Consider the following 20,486-nt stretch of genomic DNA (forward strand, 5'->3'; position numbering starts at 1 on the left):
AGCTTTTCCCTAAAACCGCTATTACCCAATTCTCCATAAATAAAGAGAGGAAGAAAGATCCCGAGACTCAAACACAAGTCTTATATTATAAAGGAAAGAAAGAAAAACTTTCCTAATTGGATCATACCAAAGTCTGAGCTCTTCTTTATCTCTCTTCTTGTAGTTTCTTGTTTTGTTTGGTTTGGTTCTTTTAGAGGAAATAGTTCCTTTAAAAGGGATAAAAATGGGAAGGGGTAGGGTTCAGTTGAAGAGGATAGAAAACAAGATCAATAGACAAGTGACATTCTCGAAAAGAAGAGCTGGTCTTATGAAGAAAGCTCATGAGATCTCTGTTCTGTGTGATGCTGAAGTTGCGCTTGTTGTCTTCTCCCATAAGGGGAAACTCTTTGAATACTCCACTGATTCTTGGTAACTTTCTCATTTAAGAAACAAAAATATGTTTAATTACTTGATTTGTCTCACGTTTTTTCTTAAGTTGACTACTTGATTTACCCTAATTAGTAACTGCTGTTCTTATTTAGGTATTTTCTAGGGGTTTCATTTGATTTGGATTATTAGTAGTTAGATATCTTTACTGAATCTGTTAATATACCGTCAGAAAAATGTTTATTACCTAGATCTGTATTAACTAGAGAAATAAAAGTTATATACGGACTGGAGTGAATTTAACCCTAGAACATTATTAACTAGTATCGGTCTGGATATATGTGTGTGGGTGTATATCACCATCATGAATTGTTTTGTTCTTCTAGATATGTCTTCAGAATTTTGAAACCTAATTTTGAATTAGAGCCAAAGTAAGAATTTTTTTAAAAAACTGTTAATTTAAAGAAACTGCTTAATTTCACTTGTTTCTTAGCTAGGAACTCAAGTATTGAAAATAATGTTGCTTTAATAAAATAAATTTGCAAATGGTATATTATTGTAGATAAGCCGAAAATGTGATGAGAAGCAACATAAATACTGGTAATTTATAATATTTCAAAGTTAAATTGGGATTATATAAAAGGATTTGTGTTTAATTTTTGAGCTTGGGGGTGTTCCAGCCCTAAAATCATTGTGAATCGTTTGATCTCCCAGTTGTGTTTTCCAAAATATTGCAAACCTAAGACAATGAAATATTTAATTTCCGTCGGCTTCGACAAGTATTAACTCATAATCTTAAACACTATAGTATTAAACGTAGTTGCTTCTGTTTTATAAGATTTTACAAATTGGAAGGCTGGAAATAAGGATGTCAAATCTGAGTAGGGGGTTTTTGACCTCTGGGGATCCACGAAAAGAACCAACTTAATCCTATGTTCGGCTTCTTACCGATGGTCAAACTTAATCCAACAGCCAACAGCTGTTCTTTCTTTTAAAAAGCATTATTCGTATTCTGTACAAAATGAAACTAGTGATTTGATCAGATTATAAATTTTTTTTATAATGTGTCATTTCTAACCAGATTTCCTGTACACAATTATAACAATTTTAAAGAAACCGCAGTTACAACTCTAAGCTAGAGGTATAGGGTTATATCTTGGTTCACTGTTTTGCTATATTATAAATATCTTACAGGATTTGATCTAGGAAATCTTGGTTTTAAGGGAAAAAACCATCATTAAGACCTAGGTAGATCTACCCTAAGATTGTATTTTACATGATCATTTGCTTGTTTTACACAGTATATACTCTATATATATAATATGATCATAAATTGTTGATGATAAGAAGCTAGCCCTAATTCTGTGAATTGAACAGTATGGAGAAGATACTTGAACGCTATGAGAGATACTCTTACGCCGAGAGACAGCTTATAGCACCTGAGTCCGACTCCAATGTAAACCAATTTCTCTCCATTAACTTATATAAATTAAATATTATTTCAGTATTAGTGATATATACTTATCTGTATTAAACTTGTGAGATATAGACGAACTGGTCGATGGAGTATAATAGGCTTAAGGCTAAGATTGAGCTTTTGGAGAGAAACCAGAGGTACATTTTCATTCATCATTTATATATATAGATGAAATATCAAACAGGATTAATGTTAGTTAAAAATGCATGATTACTTATAAAAAAATGATGCATTTAAATAACAAAAAAATGCATCGATGCTCTATTGAAATTTAGGCACTATCTTGGGGAAGACTTGCAAGCAATGAGCCCTAAGGAACTCCAGAATCTAGAGCAACAGCTTGATACTGCTCTTAAGCACATCCGCTCTAGAAAAGTATGAATCCTCCTATTTCTTTAATTAACATGTATACAACTTAAACACATATTATTTTATTATTCAAATACATATATATGAAATAGTACATATGTGATTTTATTGGTTGGATTTGAAAAGATCAATCACGTCGATTAGAATGTATGACTTTTTAAAGAATTAGTATATAAGAGTATGATTAGTCAATGTAATGGTACGTTTATGCAGAACCAACTTATGTACGACTCCATCAATGAGCTCCAAAGAAAGGTATGTATAAACCCTATCAAATTGACGTTTACATAGAATAACTGCGTGTAAGAATCCTATAGGGGAGCTAACAATCGTGCCGTTTTGGAAATGACAGGAGAAATCCATACAGGAACAAAACAGCATGCTTTCCAAGCAGGTGCCATTTGTCATTATTTTTATTTCGTCAAAATGTTTTCTATTGTAGTACTGTTAGCTTCCACTGTTCTACTCCACACTTCAAGCCAAGCTATACCTACCTACGACTACGAGATCTTCACATATTTCTCCACTTAGCTTCGGCACCACTATAACTAAAATATAGATAAAATATCATTTTTATAGTCGATGATTGATATACTCGTCAGCCAGTACGTAGATGGGTATTGTCCGTTTAGTTTTAAGGTTCTTTTCCGGATTGAAAATATTTAAACTTGAAAAGTCGTCTCATATCATTCTACTTTCGTCATCTATATATAGGGTATGTGAATATAGACAATACTCTTATTTAAAAAAATATTGGGCTAAACTTTGGCAACAGAAGGAAAATTGTTTGAGAAGATATATATTTAAGACATGTATACGAGTTTATTACATGATGCAAGGAATTATTCGTAACCAAATTAAAGATCTAAACACACCTACATTTGATGCTATTTATATGTATATCTATTTAGAAGTCGTGGCTTTGAAAATTGATGATGATATGGTATGGTATAAGTTGGTAACAAACTGGTGTGTGAAATTGAAACTTGTCAGATTAAGGAGAGGGAAAACGTTCTTAGGGCGCAACAAGAGCAATGGGACGAGCAGAACCATGGCCATAATATGCCTCCGCCTCCACCCCCGCAGCAGCATCAAATCCAGCATCCTTACATGCTCTCTCATCAGCCATCTCCTTTTCTCAACATGGGGTAGTTAAAAATTCGTTCCTCTTACTTTCAAGTACATATGTGTTATATATACAAGATAGTTAGGTGTTATATGTCCAGTGAGTTAAGTTGTGTTAGTGATGGTTAGATGTCTAAATTGTGAATTACAAGTACTAAGATTTTTCATGTATATATTAACGTATTGATCATCAATCAAATGGTCGTAAAAGAAACAGACTTATATTTTTGGGAAAAGTAGATGGAATGGCTGCTAAAAGTCTAAGAAACCTTTGGGAGCAGGTCGTTTTTATTGTTGTTCAAATTAAACTTGAGGTAGTTAGATAAATAAACTATCTTTGATATGGGCCTTTACCAATTTCACTACAAAACATGTGATATTTTCAGCACCTATGTAGATAATTTTGTAAGCTATATCATGTGCATATGAATGTAAATGTAGGGGGCTGTATCAAGAAGAAGATCAAATGGCAATGAGGAGGAACGATCTCGATCTGTCTCTTGAACCCGTTTACAACTGCAACCTTGGCTGCTTTGCCGCATGAAGCAATTCAATAATAATATTTATAATCATCAATAATAAAACAATATGCGCTACATATACATTTTGGCGAGCCCTTCTTATCCAACTAATTAATATATGTGGGCAAGCTCCATGTTCTTATAATTAGCAAGTTTCTATTTTGTCTCTTTTTATATATTTTTCTCAAGTTCTTTTGCTTCAGTATGTGGCAAAATTGTAATATATTTCAATATCTGAATTTATATTATTGAACCTTCTAATAAATCAGTGTCCAAAGTCAGCAATTAAGTCTCACCCGTGTCTACGAAACTGAATCTTCAGTTACCTTTCCTTTAGGATCTTTTATATTGTAGGTCTCTTGAACTAAAAAATAGCAACAACTTTAGTTATCAAATTAATCTAATGCTTAAAATTATTGAAATTTTTATATCAAAGCTTCATTAAGAGAAACGAGAGGCAATAATCTGCGAGATAATAACAGTTAACAGCCGACTAAAGATAACCATGCACATAAAACATTTGGATGATTACCCAAAAAGGAATCTATTGATTCTCTCCCAGTTGGTTGATTCATATGAGAAAACATAAATAAACAAGCCTCTGCTTGATGTTAAAAACTAAAATACATACTGCTAAATAAAAAATATCCATTAATACGAGTATACACAGGAATAGACTGAGAGATAAAGGTACATTTTCAACCCAGTCCTTATCCCAAATGGATTTTATCACATATAAATTGATTAAGTACCACATATAAATAGCTTATCATTTTTCCAAATTACAAGCCAAAAAGAATCTGGCCGAAGTCTTCCAAAATCTATAAAAATTTAGTTACAACATAAATTAAGAAAGAATTGGTGATGAAGGAAATTTTTGCCAAGAATCTAAGGATATCTCTTATTAGTCCACCTGCTCTGTAATTTCATCCTCCATGAAAAGCATTGTCTGTGAAAATCACAAAACATACGTCAAAAGATAGATATAACCGACATATATGTGTTAATAAAATACATATAGAGATAAAAGAAACCTTGGAACAAAAGGGACAAGCTGCACTTCTCTCCATCCATTCATAGATGCAGGCAAGGTGAAAGATATGTCCACATTGTAGAACTGTTTTCGGATTATCCTCAGCGTACTCTGTCTCCAATGACAATAGTAATGAGTTAACACACACAACAATCTTTAGACAAAAATAAATATATTTTTTTTGTAGAGTTACTAGTTATACCATAGAAACATGTCGGACAAACGTCTTCTTCTCTGTTAGCGACAGAGGAAAATTCCCTTCTTTCCAGGTTTCGAGATAGTTGCTCGTACTGGATCAACACGAAGTTGTTAGAGTTTGATTAGTTCTGCAATTTCTATAAGTTTTCTGGGAGAAAAAAGTAATGAACCTATAAAAGGAAAGTAGGTTTTATAATGTGGGCGTTACCTTGAGGGGAAAGTTATTCATTATTGGGTGGCTGAAGGCTGTGATTCTGGGTACGTTTCGAGACTCATTACCTTGCTCCGGAACACGAAGACAGCAAAGTAAAATACCCATTGATCTGATTTGGGTTATTCACCTAGGTCAACTAATATGGGAGAAAAACAGAGGAACAGAAGAAGATTGATCAATGTTTTTCTTTCTGTTCTTGAATCTTTGGATCGATCTGAGAGAGAAATAAAAATCAATTAAGCAGGGGAAAAAGCAACAAACTTAGGAAGCTTTGGTCCGTAATTGCAGCGATGTAGATTCTTTGGAGAGCTGCACAAGGCAACGTGGAGATTTTGTGGGATATTATTTTTATTAAAAAGAGTTTTGGAATTTTGACTGCTTTTTGGAATGTACTTTTTTTTTCGTTCTCCAGTTTATAAACTCCAGTTACCGCTTTTTATTCTTAAATGCAAAAAGTTAAAAGTTAAACTAATTGAAGAGTTAATTTTTATTTCTTTGAAAAAATTTTGTTATTAATTTGTAAACAGTATAAAATTCACACGGAAAGGGAAGATATTAATGGATTAGAAAAGGAAAGATGATTATGGTGGTTATTTAATTTAGAAAAGGAAGGATAAGAACCCACCTCTTTGGTATGTTTGAGTTTCATGGATTTGGACTCTCTAGAGATTAGCCTCGTATGTTTAATGTTAGTATCAGTGTTGTTATATGTGTTTCTCAAGATGCCCTTTGTCTGGCTTTTGATCCCCATCAGTGTTTTGAAACCCGACCCGGACCCGCGGTTGAACCGGTAAACCCGCTGACCCAGAAAAAATCCGGTTTGGGTTTTGTGAAAAATCCAATATTTAGAAACCCGCAAAAACCCGTAAAAACCCAGTAAAACCCGGAATTCGATACCGGTTGAACCACCGGTTGAACCAATAAATAACTTTAACTTCTTTTTTTAGTTTTTAATTATGTTTTTAGATTATGTTTTATATTATAAATTTCCAATTAAGAAATTAGGTGATGATTAAAAAAAAAAAGTTAGGTTTTCCATTTTCAATTTTATATTTGTAATTTTTAGATTTTGATGAAGATTTCACTATGCCACCTGAAGAAAATGAAATGAACGATGGTAGAGAGAATCAAAATTAGTTGATGTGATTTGGTGTTAGTTTATTTTCGTTATTGACAATTTATTATAATGATCTTTTACTTTTGGTTTATTTTGTATTTGAAGTTTAATTTATTATTCACATTACACATTTAAATATTTATAAATTTTATGTCTTGATTTTTTTAGATGTCATACATCTTACCTTGTTAGAGAAAATTTTAAATAGTTTAAACAATTTTTATTATATAATAATATATCAGCTATGTAAATAAAAATATAGAAACTAAAGTTAAAGTATTTTCTAAATGTTTTTAAACATAAAAATATATACATATCCAAACTATTATTTTACTTTCTTAAAAATCATTTACAAAATATTAAACTTTAGTTTCTATATTTTTATTTACATAGCTGATATATTATTATATAATAAAATTAATTAATTTATTAACCTGCGGTTCACCCGCGGTCGACCCAGTGACCTATCAACCCAGTAAATCATCCGGTTTAGTGTTCGGGTCTGGTTTAAAAATATTGATCCGCATTAATATCTTGGGTGCTGGTTCCCGTAAATCATTCGGGCTTTGTTTGCTAAATATGGATGTGGTATTCTGCTTGTAAGATTCGGTTCGGAACTACTTTTAATCAAATTCCAGTTGGAAAAAAAAGAACCCACCTCTTTTTTTCATTGAGATAATAACCCACCTCTATTTGCCAAATTCATTTTAACTACAAAATTTGCTTTTTTGCTCAGGATGGAGGATATAAAAAGCTGGCTACCTAAAATAATCAACAAATTTTCTTATTTGAAAAGACACACCAAGTGTTAAACTCCAGTATTCATTTGTAGTCTTTGACTCCAAAGCAACAGTAAAAAAATCTAAATTAAATAAAAACTAAGCAAAGTATCAATTTTTCATAAGAATGTGTTAAAAAGACATGCGAAACTCATTCTCACTCAATCAAAATTCTTGTTATTTTCTTAAAAGAATTAGAAAATTAATATTTTCATCCAAATTCTTATTAAAATAAGTTTTTTTTTATCTTTCTAGACTTTGTCAGAAACTAAAGATTATGTACAATATCCAACATAATTACAATTCTTTTATACGTGTACAAAGGAAAATCAATCTAGAGTTAATAATAGAATCAATCAAGAATGATAAGACAGAATTACAAAGGATATGATGTTGATTACATATTGCATATGTTATCAATTATAGGATTGATCGATATCTCAATACTTCCTAAAAGATTGCTAATATCGTCTAATAGAATTGCATTGTACGCTCCCTAATCAACCTTATGATCGTCTTGTTCTTCTTGACAACGCTTGTAAAGGCCATCATGAAAAAAAACAAGAAAAACTTGCTGGAACATTATTGGGTCAATGAAAATAGTCATATTAATGTACAAATAGAAAATCAAGGGTCAAGACTCGATGAAATGTGAATCTGAATAGAGACAATGACATTTTATTAATCTAGATTATGAAAAAAATCAAATAAAAACAAAAATTATCCAAGAAAAAGTAGATAAGTGAGTTGAGAACATTGTTATTACAGGAAAAAAGAAAACAAAAACCTAAGAGATTGGAAAGAGAAAGAGTCAACGAGAGGTCGTGGTGGGATTAGGTTGAAGCATGGAAGGAAGAACAAGTGGGGACAATAGAGGGATTGGATCTGTGCCGTTTTGACAGAGCTCAGACGCAGACGCCGAAGGAGCTACGGCGGAAGGAGGAGGTCTTGGTGGTAATAAGAGAGGACAAGGAGCTCGTCTCTGAAGACGGCAGCTTAAAGATCGCCGGAATACACAGTCGTCGTTGTGAACACTCATCTCAAAACCTGGAAATGTAACTCCTTTACGCCCTGTTTCCTCCATTTTTCATCTTGGTTCTTGATTTTTTTTTTTTTTTCTGAACTGGTGTTTTGGATTTGTAATGTTAGTGTTGGTGCTTGTTTTGTTTTATTCAGCTTCTTTGAAGGGTTTAAATATGATTTCAAAGAGGACAACTATTGGGAAATTAGGGGTTGCTTAACTTGAGGATTTTAATAGAGTAATTAATTGAACGGATAACAATAACAACTAAGAAAATGGCTTAATAAAAAGAAAAGAAGTTGGGTGAAAGTTTGGCAGTTGTGTGGTGCGTGTATTGACTCAATATGGCAGAAAAAAACAATTTCAACTGGTCAATGGTCAATAAATTGGATAGGTATGAGATCTATCAACATCACCATTATGTTATGTTTAGTCTTGGAATAATTCTGGCATGAGGAATGGCGTTATTGTTGTCGTTGTTGGAAACATGTAGCCGCGTACCGGCTGGTATTTTTAGCTAATCCTTCTAGAAAAAAAAATCTCAAACTGACGGAGGGAATATGACAAGGTGATCCACTTTCATTTTTCTTATTTATCTTTTGCATGGAAGTGTTAATTTCCCACATTAAGGAAGCAAAATCCACTAACTCAATCACCGACTTAAGAATAGCAATCGAAAGAACCTGCCAATCACCCATTTCTTATTCGACGATAGTTTTCTCTTCTATAAACGTCACATTGAGATTGATACGTTCTACAGAAAAACAGACTGTTGTCTGCAAATAAAGTGATGTGAGATTAGTGGCCTCTTTTACTATTTTAAAGCTGGTGATTGCGCTAGTCAATTCTGCTTACTTGAAATAGGAAATTAATATTTCTGTGCAAAAGACAAATTATAGAAAAAAACGAAAGCGAGAACTGCCTTGCCATAATCCCATTTGATAGTATATATATATCATGTGAAGAAGTGGGCGGTGTAAGAATATGTAAACATATGAAAGCTGTTGTGGTGGGGAGGTTTCATTTTGTTGATCTATCAATATGACGAAACTATTTAAAATTTAATCACACAGACCATCGACATAGTTTCACTTTCGGTAAACACCCACACACACATGTTCCCTCTATTATACATACCTTGGAAGATATTTGTCTCGTTTGTATAGTTTTTTTCTCCCATATTAATCTTAATATATTTTGACTTGAGCCAAACTAGTCAATTAAACCGACCAAAAAGTTCGGTTTTTAGTTCAGATTTTGTTATAAATTCGGCGAACTAACCGTACATTGGACGGAAATGTCTGGTTTATTTTTTTATTTCCGTAGGGATCCCAAAAATTTTTTAGGCTCAAAAACTAATCCTACGATACTTTGCATCCAAGTACACAACTAATCTCATCTAAATGACACGGCTAGGTGGCCAAAAAGAATCAAACACAAGACGAAAATTATATCTGGAGCCCTTTTACTAATATGCGAAAACCACTTGATTAGTTTTCTGATTTAATTTAGCAAGGGACTATTATTGTTTATTTAAAAGATTTTTGATACTTTTTTAAAAAATTATACATTTTACTAAATTTAAGAGATTTTACATTTCTTTAAAGTTTTGTCAAAACGTTCTCTAGATTATTATAGATTTTCTAATAAGATAATTGTAGACTTTGTAGAATTTATTTGTATATAGTGCAGACTGCAGAATATAAATTTGTTGTGTGTTGTGATTTATTATACATTATCTCTTTGCCACATACTATTCATATTGATATCAAAGTTGCATTTGGATATAAAAATTTTCGCAGTCAGTCTCAAAGAACAGATCACTAAGAAATCTTATATATTAAAACAGAAGTCACAACCTTGATTTATGTGTGATTTTTAGAAAATTGACCTAATGGACATATTCCTAGAAAGTTATGTTACATTTAATCTTTAATCTTATCATTTAAATTTTGGGCCTACCAGAAATTTTTATTGGTCTATCAATAATTGGATTTAAACAATAGATGATCCATTGGATTTATAGATAGTATAAATTAAATAGATATAATTTAATGTTGTAATACTGTACCTCCATATGTTAATTATTTAAATATTTATCGATGTTAAATTTTAAAATTATGAAGATTTTTTTTTTAAATAACAAAAATCATATTATCTAATAATGATTAATCTTTACTACCTTAAACCAATGAAAACAAATTTTGAACTATATAGTTTATTTTAAAAATTAAACAAAAACTAAATGTTTAATTATTTACTCGATAATATAAATCTATGAAGCGAAAAGTTTAATTTTTTAAAAAATTTCTAAATTTGTGAAATGTTACAATATTTTTGAATATGACAATAAAACAATATTTTACTAATCTTTATATATATAGTTACGATTTTAATAATGAAATAATAATCTGAAAATATATATATAGAAAAAGATACAAATACATGTGAAAGTTTGAAACAATCTATTCAATGAAAAAATATACCGTAAACTTATTATATTTTAAAAATTGATAAACATATATATATTATAATATATACCAATTTAGAATTGAAAACAAAATGTTTATATAAAAATAAATGAAAACAAAAATCCGCGCGGATGGAGATCTAGTGTATTTCTTAAACCTTAAACTTGAAACCAAAATATTGTATAGGTTGAAGTTTTAAATGAGTAGTAATATAGCGAGCAAACAAATTTCAGAGTTTGTTAACTATTACGACATTCAATGATGTTGACCAAGTCACAAAGATGCACTACGAAGAAAACTGCATAAGATTGCTTTGGTTAAGAGAATATGAGTTTGTCAATTATAATAATTCATTTTTTTATGAAAACATACTTTAACAATCTCTAATCAATGTGCAATACTTTGTGAATTAGTTTGGGTAAATAAAACTCTATAAAATCAATAAGCTAATACCAGATTTTGAAAATGGCAAAAGGAATTGCTTTCTTATATTTTTGAACAACACAAAATTTTCACTGACTTTTTACAATAATGAATCCGATAACACTTTTATAGATTTTAAACTACTGAATATAAATTCACAAACCAATAACACAAAATTTTAACATAGTTTCGAAAAGTATTAGTTGAATAACACTAGAAATTTAGAATCATGATAAATTCAAATCTTTATAACTCTTTATAAATACATAATCCAATAACATCCCATAAATTTCAGATAAATCAAAACATAATTAACCGAACAATCTAAACCAGCATTCTTCCCTCGGATAGTCAATGCATTGTGGCGAAAATAAAGAAAAAGAAATACGCATTGACATACTTTCAAGTTCTATCTTTATACATTGACATACTTTGAGCATGTGCAGCACTTCCGACTTATGAAACCGAACTTATGCTCCATATGATTCAACTTTCATTACTAAACACCTATAATATTTTTAATTCGTTGACTTGTAATATTTCACATTACTAAAATGTTATTGTATGGCAACTTTTTGTTTGAAATTCTGAAATTTCTACAAATCTAAGTGTTAGCTTAGTTATCTAATGTTTTGTATGATCTATCTATACTATTAAAAGAAAATTATTCTGAAAATATCTACTTAAATAAAGTTGTTGCACCTATTCATTATATTCATTATATTCATCATATTCATTATCTATTTGTTATTTTTTGGTCCTTCCATTATTTTCTCTAACTATACTATAATCTAAATAATTTATTCTTTATTATGCTGACTTTTGTCTTTATTATTCTGAGATTTCCTATGTCGATTTTGTCAACCTGAGATTTTGTATGTTTGGTTGATTTATTCTAATGTTTTTGAAGTTTACATTTTACCATTATTACATACATTGAAAATGTAAAACATATATCTTTTAGAAACAATTTTTTTTCTAAAACATGGATCATTTTAAAACGAAAGGAGTAATATATAAAATATATTCATGTATTTGTAATTATAATTATTTAAATTTTTACTTATCATGCATTTTAAATGAATGTTGTTTTCACGAAAATATATATTAGTCGCAACCGTCTATAACATTTTGTTGTGTTTGTGTTAAGACGCTAAAAAGCGATATTACCTGAAGATTAGATTTCATGTAAAAGTTCAAGTCTTTTCGGGTATTTTATTTTTTTTGGTTTAGACTTGGATCGATTTCTTTTAGGTGTCCAGATTGATTTGGGTCCATAATTCAAACACATGTAATATACCTGTAATTTTCGTATATGTAACGTGTCCGGGGTTCGTGTATTTAAAATCCAAAAAGATCCAAAGTACACAAAATCTCAAAAAAACCGAAACCCCAAAATATCCGAAAACTCAAAATATCTGAAAATTCCAACAAATATCCTAAAATATTAAATTGCCCAAAGACTTGAAATTTAACCCAAAATCTAACCCAAGGGACAAAAAATACCCAATATTTTCTACGAATACTTGAAATGTATTTTTTAAAATTGAAATTTTACCTGATACCCAAAATTATAACCAAAAAGCTGAACCCAAAACGTAAAAGAATATATGTAATACCAATTTGTTTTTCGAAATTCCCTAATAAATCTATTATCCAAAACTATACTTTGAGTATCTGATCGGATCTCGGATAAAATGAGAGACACGCTGGTCCATAAAATACCTAATGGGTAATTTGTGCTAGACCCAGACCCGTACTGAACTATACTTTGAGTCGGTTCTTTTTGTTTTTTTTTTTGTTTTTTTTGATGTAGATATATTGCCCAGGATTAAAAAAACATAAAAGTGTACATAAATTTTTTTAAATAAATTAATTCATTTTATTCTTCAATATAATACATAATAATGTACCACAATCTCATAACACTAATTCATATCAAACTTTGTTTATAACAAGCGCGAGTCAAAATTTAGTTTTGTCTTTAAATATGTTAATTAACAGGACATATGGTCCAACCAATTGGACTAGGTTGAATCATGACACCAAGTTATATCCGGTTCAGTTCAAATCAATAGATGTGGGGTTTTACCGAGCTTGGACTATGATGGGCATGGATTTGATCATTTGGGTTAGGCCTAGGCGTTCGGGTACCCGTTGGCATTTGGACCAGGTTTTTCGAATTTCGGTTTTTTTTTATAACATCTCCTAGGTTCCATTCTAGTAAATTTGCAAGTACGGGCTGGGTTCGGATATAACACATCGGATTCGGATCGGTTTTGTATCACATCATAGAACCCATAAAGTAACCATATATCATTCGGATTCGGGTTATATCGGATAAATTCAGATATATCCGAAATAAAATCTAAAATTTAAAAGCAAAACATAAGAAATATATACTTATGTATATATAATTAAGTATTTAAAGTAGTTATTTAAATTTCAAAATACTTATTAATAGATACCATATGAAATTGAATAATTATATTGGGTACGAATCGGGTTTTTGAGTTGGGATTTGGGATTATGGATTTTATGGCTATGCCCAATTTGGGTCTTTGCAAACCCATAATCCATATAAGCAAAAGTATATCAGAGCTAGGTTTATATCCGGGGACCTGTGGGTTATGCACCACACTTCTGGTGCGCCACTCTGATTTGAATATATTTATTTAGTAATAACACTATTAGAAATAACAATTATTTCTAAATTAATAACTCGTGGTAAAATGCCCAAATTAATAGTATAACCGGGTCGGGTTTAGAAAGATCGATGAAAAACGTGAGGCAGAAAGAAGGTTTTACGAAGGGTTTATATCGGAGGCTGCTGTGCTGCACGGCGTCTTCTCTCTTCACCCAAGACTCACTTTTAAACTCTGATTCTCTTACCTTTACTTCACGACCATCCGTGATTAGAAAATGTTGAGGAAGAAGAGCTACTTTGCGAAAGATGAAACCTTTCTCCGATTCCACCTCCGGCAACAAAATCCATAGCATCCTTTCGTCGATTGATCTCCTGGGTAAGAGAACCCTACAGCTGCGCAAGCAATCAAAGAAGATTCCTCTTCTGGGTCCGAAGAAGTCAACGAATTGATGACGGAGACCGAGAAAGCGACACTTTTAGCGCAAGAAGGAAGTGGCGTTCAGAGGTACCACTCTTTGAAGCGGCGAGAGAGTGTCGTGAGATTATGTGCGAGCAGAAGCTTGCTCCGAATCTTCCTTACGTGAAGTCTCTGTTTCTCGGGTGCGTTCAAAGTCAAGAGACGGAAGATCCCTTATGCTCCTTATATGGCTGATATGATGATGGCGAATGCTGAAGGTGTTGGCGTTGTTAGGGTGGTGAATGCTGCTACTAATGTTGGGGAAGCTATTGAGCAGGAGGTGTGTGCTCTTGATTCTTTTCTGCTGATGTGTTACTTGGATCAGGCCAGGATCAAGAGCTTTATGCAGAAAGGTAAGAAGAACAAGAATGAGAGTCACAAGACGGTTACAGAAGCTGTGGATGCTTCACGAGAGACTCAGAGTAAAGATGCCGTAAAGCTGAAGAAACAAATAAACACACTGTTGAAAAAACAAAAGGTGAGGCGAGTAAGTGGAATAGTGAAGGCACGTTCAAGCCATGGGGTCAAGAGGCTCAAGTGAAGGTTGGGGCACGTTTGATTTAGCTCTTGTTGTAAACTGATTATATACAACCTCCAGTCCAAGAGTTTGATGATGGTCCACCAGAGATCCGACCTGCTTTTAAGCAATCTTCCAAAAATGTCACTTTAGAAAATACGTAAGAGTCTTTCTGATTCTGTTATGTCTCTCCCTCTCCTTGTACCTGCTGCTTATTTACATTCTATTGTATTCTCTCTCAGAAAATTAAGCAGGAGATATGGTTTAAAAAATTTCATTTTTTAAATTTTATAGAAACACACGACTATATTAAATTCGTAGATAATGTAGCATTTTATATGTAATTATTATTAAATATTATCACATTATTCTTAGTTTTGTTAATAGATGAAAATAAGAAATTAAATTTTATGTTAGATTTATAGATATTATTATTTTAATATAGTGGATATTATATAATAAAATCATTCTAATTTATAATACACTGAAGATCTTAATATTTAATGTTGAATTTATTTTATTTTTTTTTTAAATTAGAGAAATACACTTATGTAAAAAACTCCACCAGTAACTAAAAATGTATTAAAATTTAAACACTTAAAATTATGTGTTTTACCCGCCCATGCGGGCATAATTATCTCACGGATATTTATTAATACATATCCTAAGTATTAGTTCAAAGATCATCATAATAATTTATTATTTATGTTTTCAAAACATTTAAATTGAAAATCAAATTATTTATATATGAAAAAGTGGTTTTAGAAAATCTATTTTACACTATATTCAGTATGTTTTTTTTATTCGTCAGTTATTAAGATTTTCAATTTCATATTTGTTTTAGGAAAGACAATCGACCTTTTGTAAACTATGACATTAAATTTCATTAATATTCATCAGAAAACACATACAACATGAAATTACCTATATTTCATTTTGAATAATGAAAAAAAGGATTCTAGTGGCAAAACAAAAAAAAAAAATCTCAACAAAATGTTTGCCAATTTCTACTGATAGTAAATCTAAATTATTAAAAATAATTATTTAAATATTTTAAAGAATTTTAGCAATATCTTAAAGTTGAATTTGTTTACTGGTTTGAGATGTATAAAAATACATATATCTAGGATATTTTAAACATATAAATAATATTTGGGAAATCGATAATCAACAATGTTTCACAAGGTGAATTCTAAAGTGAATTCTATTGATTTTGATAATTAATAATAGTAAAAAATAAAGGAAAATTGAAGGATGACTAATTTTTAACTGTTATAATTGAAATAATATTTTTTAAGATAACAACACAATATATATAGAGATTATCTTTATAAGCTAAACTACATTTTTATGTGTTGGCCGAATTTTGTGATATTAATTTATAATTGAATATCAAATGAATATTTTTATAACTACTAACTAAAATTACTGAAAACATGATAAATAAGTTAGATTATCTAAAATCAGGGAGACATGAAAAATCAGCAAGTTCATTTGTTATTTGCTAATGTATATCCAGGACTGTGTATATCATAAATTTGCGAGTTTGTCATTTTGTTAAATACAATATAGTCTCTTATTATTCACCAAATTAACCTTAGAATCAACTGAACAATTTATTATTCAGGTTTCAAATAAAGAATACAATATTTAAAACAAAAAATTGGGTGCAAGCCACGCTAAAAAATGGAAGCAAAATAATAAGTTAGAAATATAGCACAATCGGTGAACATCGAGAAGTAAGTGACCCCACGGGACTCATCCCACCAAACCTCTCCCAAAGGCTAAATAAACCCTAGATTGGCATAAGAAAATGCATGCGTCACCTCTTCTTTACAAAGGCTAAATAAACCCTATACCATCCAATTCAAACACATGTATAAATGCATGCGTCTTCATCGTTTTCTTTACAAAGGATAATATAAACACTAGCTTGGCACAAGGTTCCATCCAACAAAAGCACATACATTAACAAACGACATATTAATGGACTTTCGATAAATAATTTAAACTTATAATAATTTTAAATGAAATTTTGATTCCCTAAAATAAAATGATTTCAGTAGAAATTTTGCAAAAAATATTGACAGAACTTCCACAAATTTAATAAAATAAAAAAATGAACATTATTCTGTGTTAGAAATTTATATAAATTGTCAGAAAAGGAGCTAAAGCAGTAAAAACGTTCCCTCGGAAATAGCTATCCTTTCTTGTAGTACTGAGAGATATATGAATTCTAGATCTTTGTAAAGTGAGAAAATCGATTTTTGGTGTTAGTAACTACTCCCTCTTTGTTTCAAAAATATATATGTTTTAGAACTTATACAGATATTAAAAATATATATAAAATTTTGATTACCAATACATTATTTTGTATCTAATTATTTTTCATAACTTTAAACCAATAGAATTTCAATAATCATAATTATGTTTTTTTGTATGCAACCTTTCATTTCATTAACTTAAACTTCAAACATACAATAGCTAGAGGAAATTATCCCTCCTCTTTGAAATTTAAAACCATAGGAAGTTAAAGCAGGTAAATTCTCCAAAGAGATTGACAGCAAAAATGAGACAACGCTCAAATGCCGCAATAGGAGATTCACGGTAAAACCGGATTCATAAACCCTAGTCACCATACGTTGTATATGTTGTGACGTTGAAAACAAATCCTTACCTCCAGAACACATCACTAAGACAAGTCTGGTTGCATCTTCTGGTCCCATACAGATCACTAAACAAGATAGCAAAACGGTGAAGGAGTTGAAAAGATTTTCCGATATTTCAATCGGGATAAGACGATCTCTTACAAAGAGAGATGTTTGTAGAATGATTCTATCCTTTGAGAAGGAGGAGGTGGACGAGAATCTCTCTCGGTCCTGTCAAGAGGAAGGTTGATGAAACTTAACCATAAATGACAGTTTCAGCGGGCTGTTTGTTTCGAGCTTTAGGAGTCTCAAATTTGGAGATGAAACTGAGAACTGACTTGAGGTTGAGGTAGCTAACTGTGGTCTATGAATACACTTTGGGAGAGTAGGCCAGAAGCTGTTGGTGGAGAAACTGCGACTGTCTTGTGAGGACTTCAAAAGATGTTCCGTAAAGCATTGAACAAGTACAGTCAAACGTGTAGGGAACGGGTTCTGCCATTCAACAAAAAGAGCACCGCTGGAGAGAGTGACCAACATATGTATAGCAGCTACAGCAATCGACCTTGACAAAACCAGAGATATAGCCACCGAATATAATGCCACGCTCACACCAAAACATAGCTGAGATGGTTTTCTCCTGAGATAACTCAGACATTAAAACACTTGACTCCTTCACACGGACGAACAGAGAGGTGGACTTGACTTCAGATTCCAAGGGAACAAGCATTGATTCCAAGAAAAACATGTGAACTCCAGCATTACCGTGTTGGATCTATGGAGATTTTTCAGAACCAAAGCTGAGCCCTTGGTCGTTGTTCTCTAACAAGCTTTGAAGGGGTGAGCAGTTGTCGGAAGGAGCAGCTACGAGTGGTGTTCGTGATGAACAGAGATTAGTTACTGGGTCTTCGAAGAGGAGATTCCTCGCCGGAATAGTTTGATAGTAGTGTTCAGAGCCGTTGAGAATTATATTTATGACGAGAATTGGACAAGGAGGACTGGTGCAAGAGCCACACTCCCACCAGAACCTGACAGGATAGATCTTCCCTGAAGGGAGAAAGTTCATCATCCTAAGATGAGGAGAGTAACGTACGTCGCAGCATCTGAGAAGATTTAACTAGAGGAAGAGAATTGAAGGTCAGAAGAGTCAGATCTGGAACTTGTGCCGTCATAAGAGATGAGAAAGAGCTAAACAGGAGCCAAAGGATATAAGTACGTACGGCACCGACAACTTCTATTGAAACTCGCGACGACGAAAGAGGAGAAAAATCCCAGCCCCACAAGAAACTCATGGAGAAGAAAGATAAAAAGAAGAAAAATAGAAACAGTGAGATGTCGGCGACGCCGGTGAGCTACGGATCTGCCGGCGTCGGAATCCATGGATGAACGAGCTGCTTTGGTAACCGTGCATGGGAGCGTTTACTTATGGTTTACTCCTTGTTTTTTTAAAAAAGGGCTTTCATGCACCAATAGTTACTCTTCATAATTATGTTTTCTAAAATTACAATTTACCATATAACTAAGGGAAATTCTCTCAAAATAGCTCTTTTTAAGTTTTTGTCACAAAAATAGTCTTTTAAAAAAATAACCAAAATAGCTTATTTTTCTTTTGAAATTTTTAATATTTATTTTTTAAAATTTGAAACCCTATCCCCAAAACTTTACCCCTTAACTCTATACCCTAAGTCTAAATTATTTAACCCTATGGTAAAAATACATATTTTAGTCATTTTTACCCTTTAATAAAACTTATTTTGGTCATTTTCTTCATTGAGGGCTATTTTTGTGACAAAAACTTAAAATGGCTATCCTAGAGAATTTCTCTATAATTAGTACATTGAAATAAAAAATGTAATTTGAAACATTTTGTTATAAAACATAGATATTTTCTGAACGAAAAGAGTATAAAACAAACAAACAATTATAAGTTTGAAGAGAAATAGCTTTTCCAAAGGGTTTGAGGCGAATTAGAAGTTAGATATAGAGCCTAATTGGTAAAGACCGTAATTTTAATTTTTTTGTTGTAGAATTAAAGCTGTAATTTTTTTGTTATAGCTCTAAATTTTATTTCTGTAGAATTTTGGGATGTACGATTTATGCTGTAGTTTTTTTATAAAGCATGATTAGTATAGATTAGTTGTAGATTAATATTATATACATATATTAAACAAATATGAAAAAAAAAATTATAATTGTTTTAAATTTTGCTGGATGAATAAAAAATAATAATTCTAAAACTTCCATAACGTAGATTAAACATTTTAACAATTTTTAATAAATAAAACATAAGTTTCTGCATAACAGAAAATCAATAATATATATACGAATGTTTTGAATTTTAACCATCTCTCTAATTTTTTTTGTTGGTTCCGGTTGGCAAAAGGACAATTTGAAAACCATAAAACTAGGCTTCAGGTATTTGGCTTTGTAAATCACTTCTACAGACGTTTCTTTCCTAAGCTGATGTGAACAGACTTTTGTTAAATAAAGTTTGATTGCTTTATAAATACAGCAGTAGATTAAATTAGTTTTTTAGAAAACACTCACAGCAACAACCATTCACCCTCCTAATTAACCGAAATTTGAAATTTGTGAGAAACTCGCCAGAATATTTGAGGAAGTCCAAAAACTTTTCTATCAAAAAGATTAGACTTAGGGAATATATTCAATCTTAAAATTGAGATGATTTGATTTTAATGAGTTTTTAGATTATTTTATATGAATTGAAAAATTTAATATGTTTTTTTGTCAAACTATTTTAGAATGTCATCTAAAAGGATAAAATATTCAAGAAAAGTATGGAATAGTACTTTGGAAGGTTATGATGGACTAATGGGAGCAAGGAATACAAGAGAGTGTTAGTCTCCACTACACTCGGAGATAGAGGTTTTCTTATGGGTAATGGAATGTATGAGGAATCTTAGACAGTTCTGGGTTACTTTTGCAACGGATTGTGCTTAATTGGTGAAGATGGTTTCGGAACCAGAGTAGTGGCCAGCTTTTGCAAGCTATTTGGAAAACATAACATTTTTGAAGACATGAGAAGTTTCAACAGCTCAGAGATCATTCATATACCACAGACACATAACTCAAAGGCGGACAGTAT

The 20,486-nt window shown here is 31.4% G+C and overlaps 3 protein-coding genes across 3 annotated transcripts; 1 reads left to right on the plus strand and 2 right to left on the minus strand.

The window, feature by feature from the left end:
- The first annotated feature begins 61 nt into the window (after positions 1–61).
- On the plus strand, positions 62–4,151 carry LOC106399896 (floral homeotic protein APETALA 1 A). The gene is made up of 8 exons (XM_013840341.3): positions 62–408; positions 1,744–1,822; positions 1,916–1,980; positions 2,119–2,218; positions 2,426–2,467; positions 2,565–2,606; positions 3,206–3,360; positions 3,779–4,151. Exons 1-8 carry the CDS (start codon positions 224–226, stop codon positions 3,879–3,881), a joined length of 771 nt encoding a protein of 256 aa, XP_013695795.2. The 5' UTR covers positions 62–223; the 3' UTR covers positions 3,882–4,151.
- A 331-nt stretch (positions 4,152–4,482) lies between these two features.
- Positions 4,483–5,866, minus strand: LOC106400068 (E3 ubiquitin-protein ligase AIRP1-like). The gene is made up of 4 exons (XM_013840481.3): positions 5,298–5,866; positions 5,094–5,181; positions 4,893–5,002; positions 4,483–4,807 (listed from the first exon to the last, which is right to left on the minus strand). Exons 1-4 carry the CDS (start codon positions 5,406–5,408, stop codon positions 4,763–4,765), a joined length of 354 nt encoding a protein of 117 aa, XP_013695935.1. The 5' UTR covers positions 5,409–5,866; the 3' UTR covers positions 4,483–4,762.
- Positions 5,867–7,851: 1,985 nt separating this feature from the next.
- LOC106399789 lies at positions 7,852–8,431 on the minus strand. Its single transcript, XM_013840242.3, has one exon. The coding sequence runs from the start codon at positions 8,281–8,283 to the stop codon at positions 8,011–8,013; it is 273 nt and encodes a 90-aa protein (XP_013695696.1). The 5' UTR covers positions 8,284–8,431; the 3' UTR covers positions 7,852–8,010.
- Between the last annotated feature and the right edge of the window lie 12,055 nt (positions 8,432–20,486).

The sequence above is a fragment of the Brassica napus genome, chromosome C6 (assembly GCF_020379485.1).
Source record: "Brassica napus cultivar Da-Ae chromosome C6, Da-Ae, whole genome shotgun sequence".
NCBI lineage: Eukaryota > Viridiplantae > Streptophyta > Magnoliopsida > Brassicales > Brassicaceae > Brassica > Brassica napus.

Excerpts from the sequence above, each read along its gene's own strand:
- LOC106399896 (XM_013840341.3), top strand. The coding sequence starts at position 224 with ATGGGAAGGGGTAGGGTTCAGTTGAAGAGGATAGAAAACAAGATCAAT. Across the intron at positions 409-1,743 it reads GAATACTCCACTGATTCTTG|TATGGAGAAGATACTTGAAC; the intron begins GTAACTTTCTCA and ends TGAATTGAACAG. Across the intron at positions 3,361-3,778 it reads TCTCCTTTTCTCAACATGGG|GGGGCTGTATCAAGAAGAAG; the intron begins GTAGTTAAAAAT and ends ATGTAAATGTAG.
- LOC106400068 (XM_013840481.3), bottom strand. The coding sequence starts at position 5,408 with ATGGGTATTTTACTTTGCTGTCTTCGTGTTCCGGAGCAAGGTAATGAG. Across the intron at positions 5,182-5,297 it reads TGAATAACTTTCCCCTCAAG|TACGAGCAACTATCTCGAAA; the intron begins GTAACGCCCACA and ends GTGTTGATCCAG. Across the intron at positions 4,808-4,892 it reads CTTGTCCCTTTTGTTCCAAG|ACAATGCTTTTCATGGAGGA; the intron begins GTTTCTTTTATC and ends TGATTTTCACAG.
- LOC106399789 (XM_013840242.3), bottom strand. The coding sequence starts at position 8,283 with ATGGAGGAAACAGGGCGTAAAGGAGTTACATTTCCAGGTTTTGAGATG.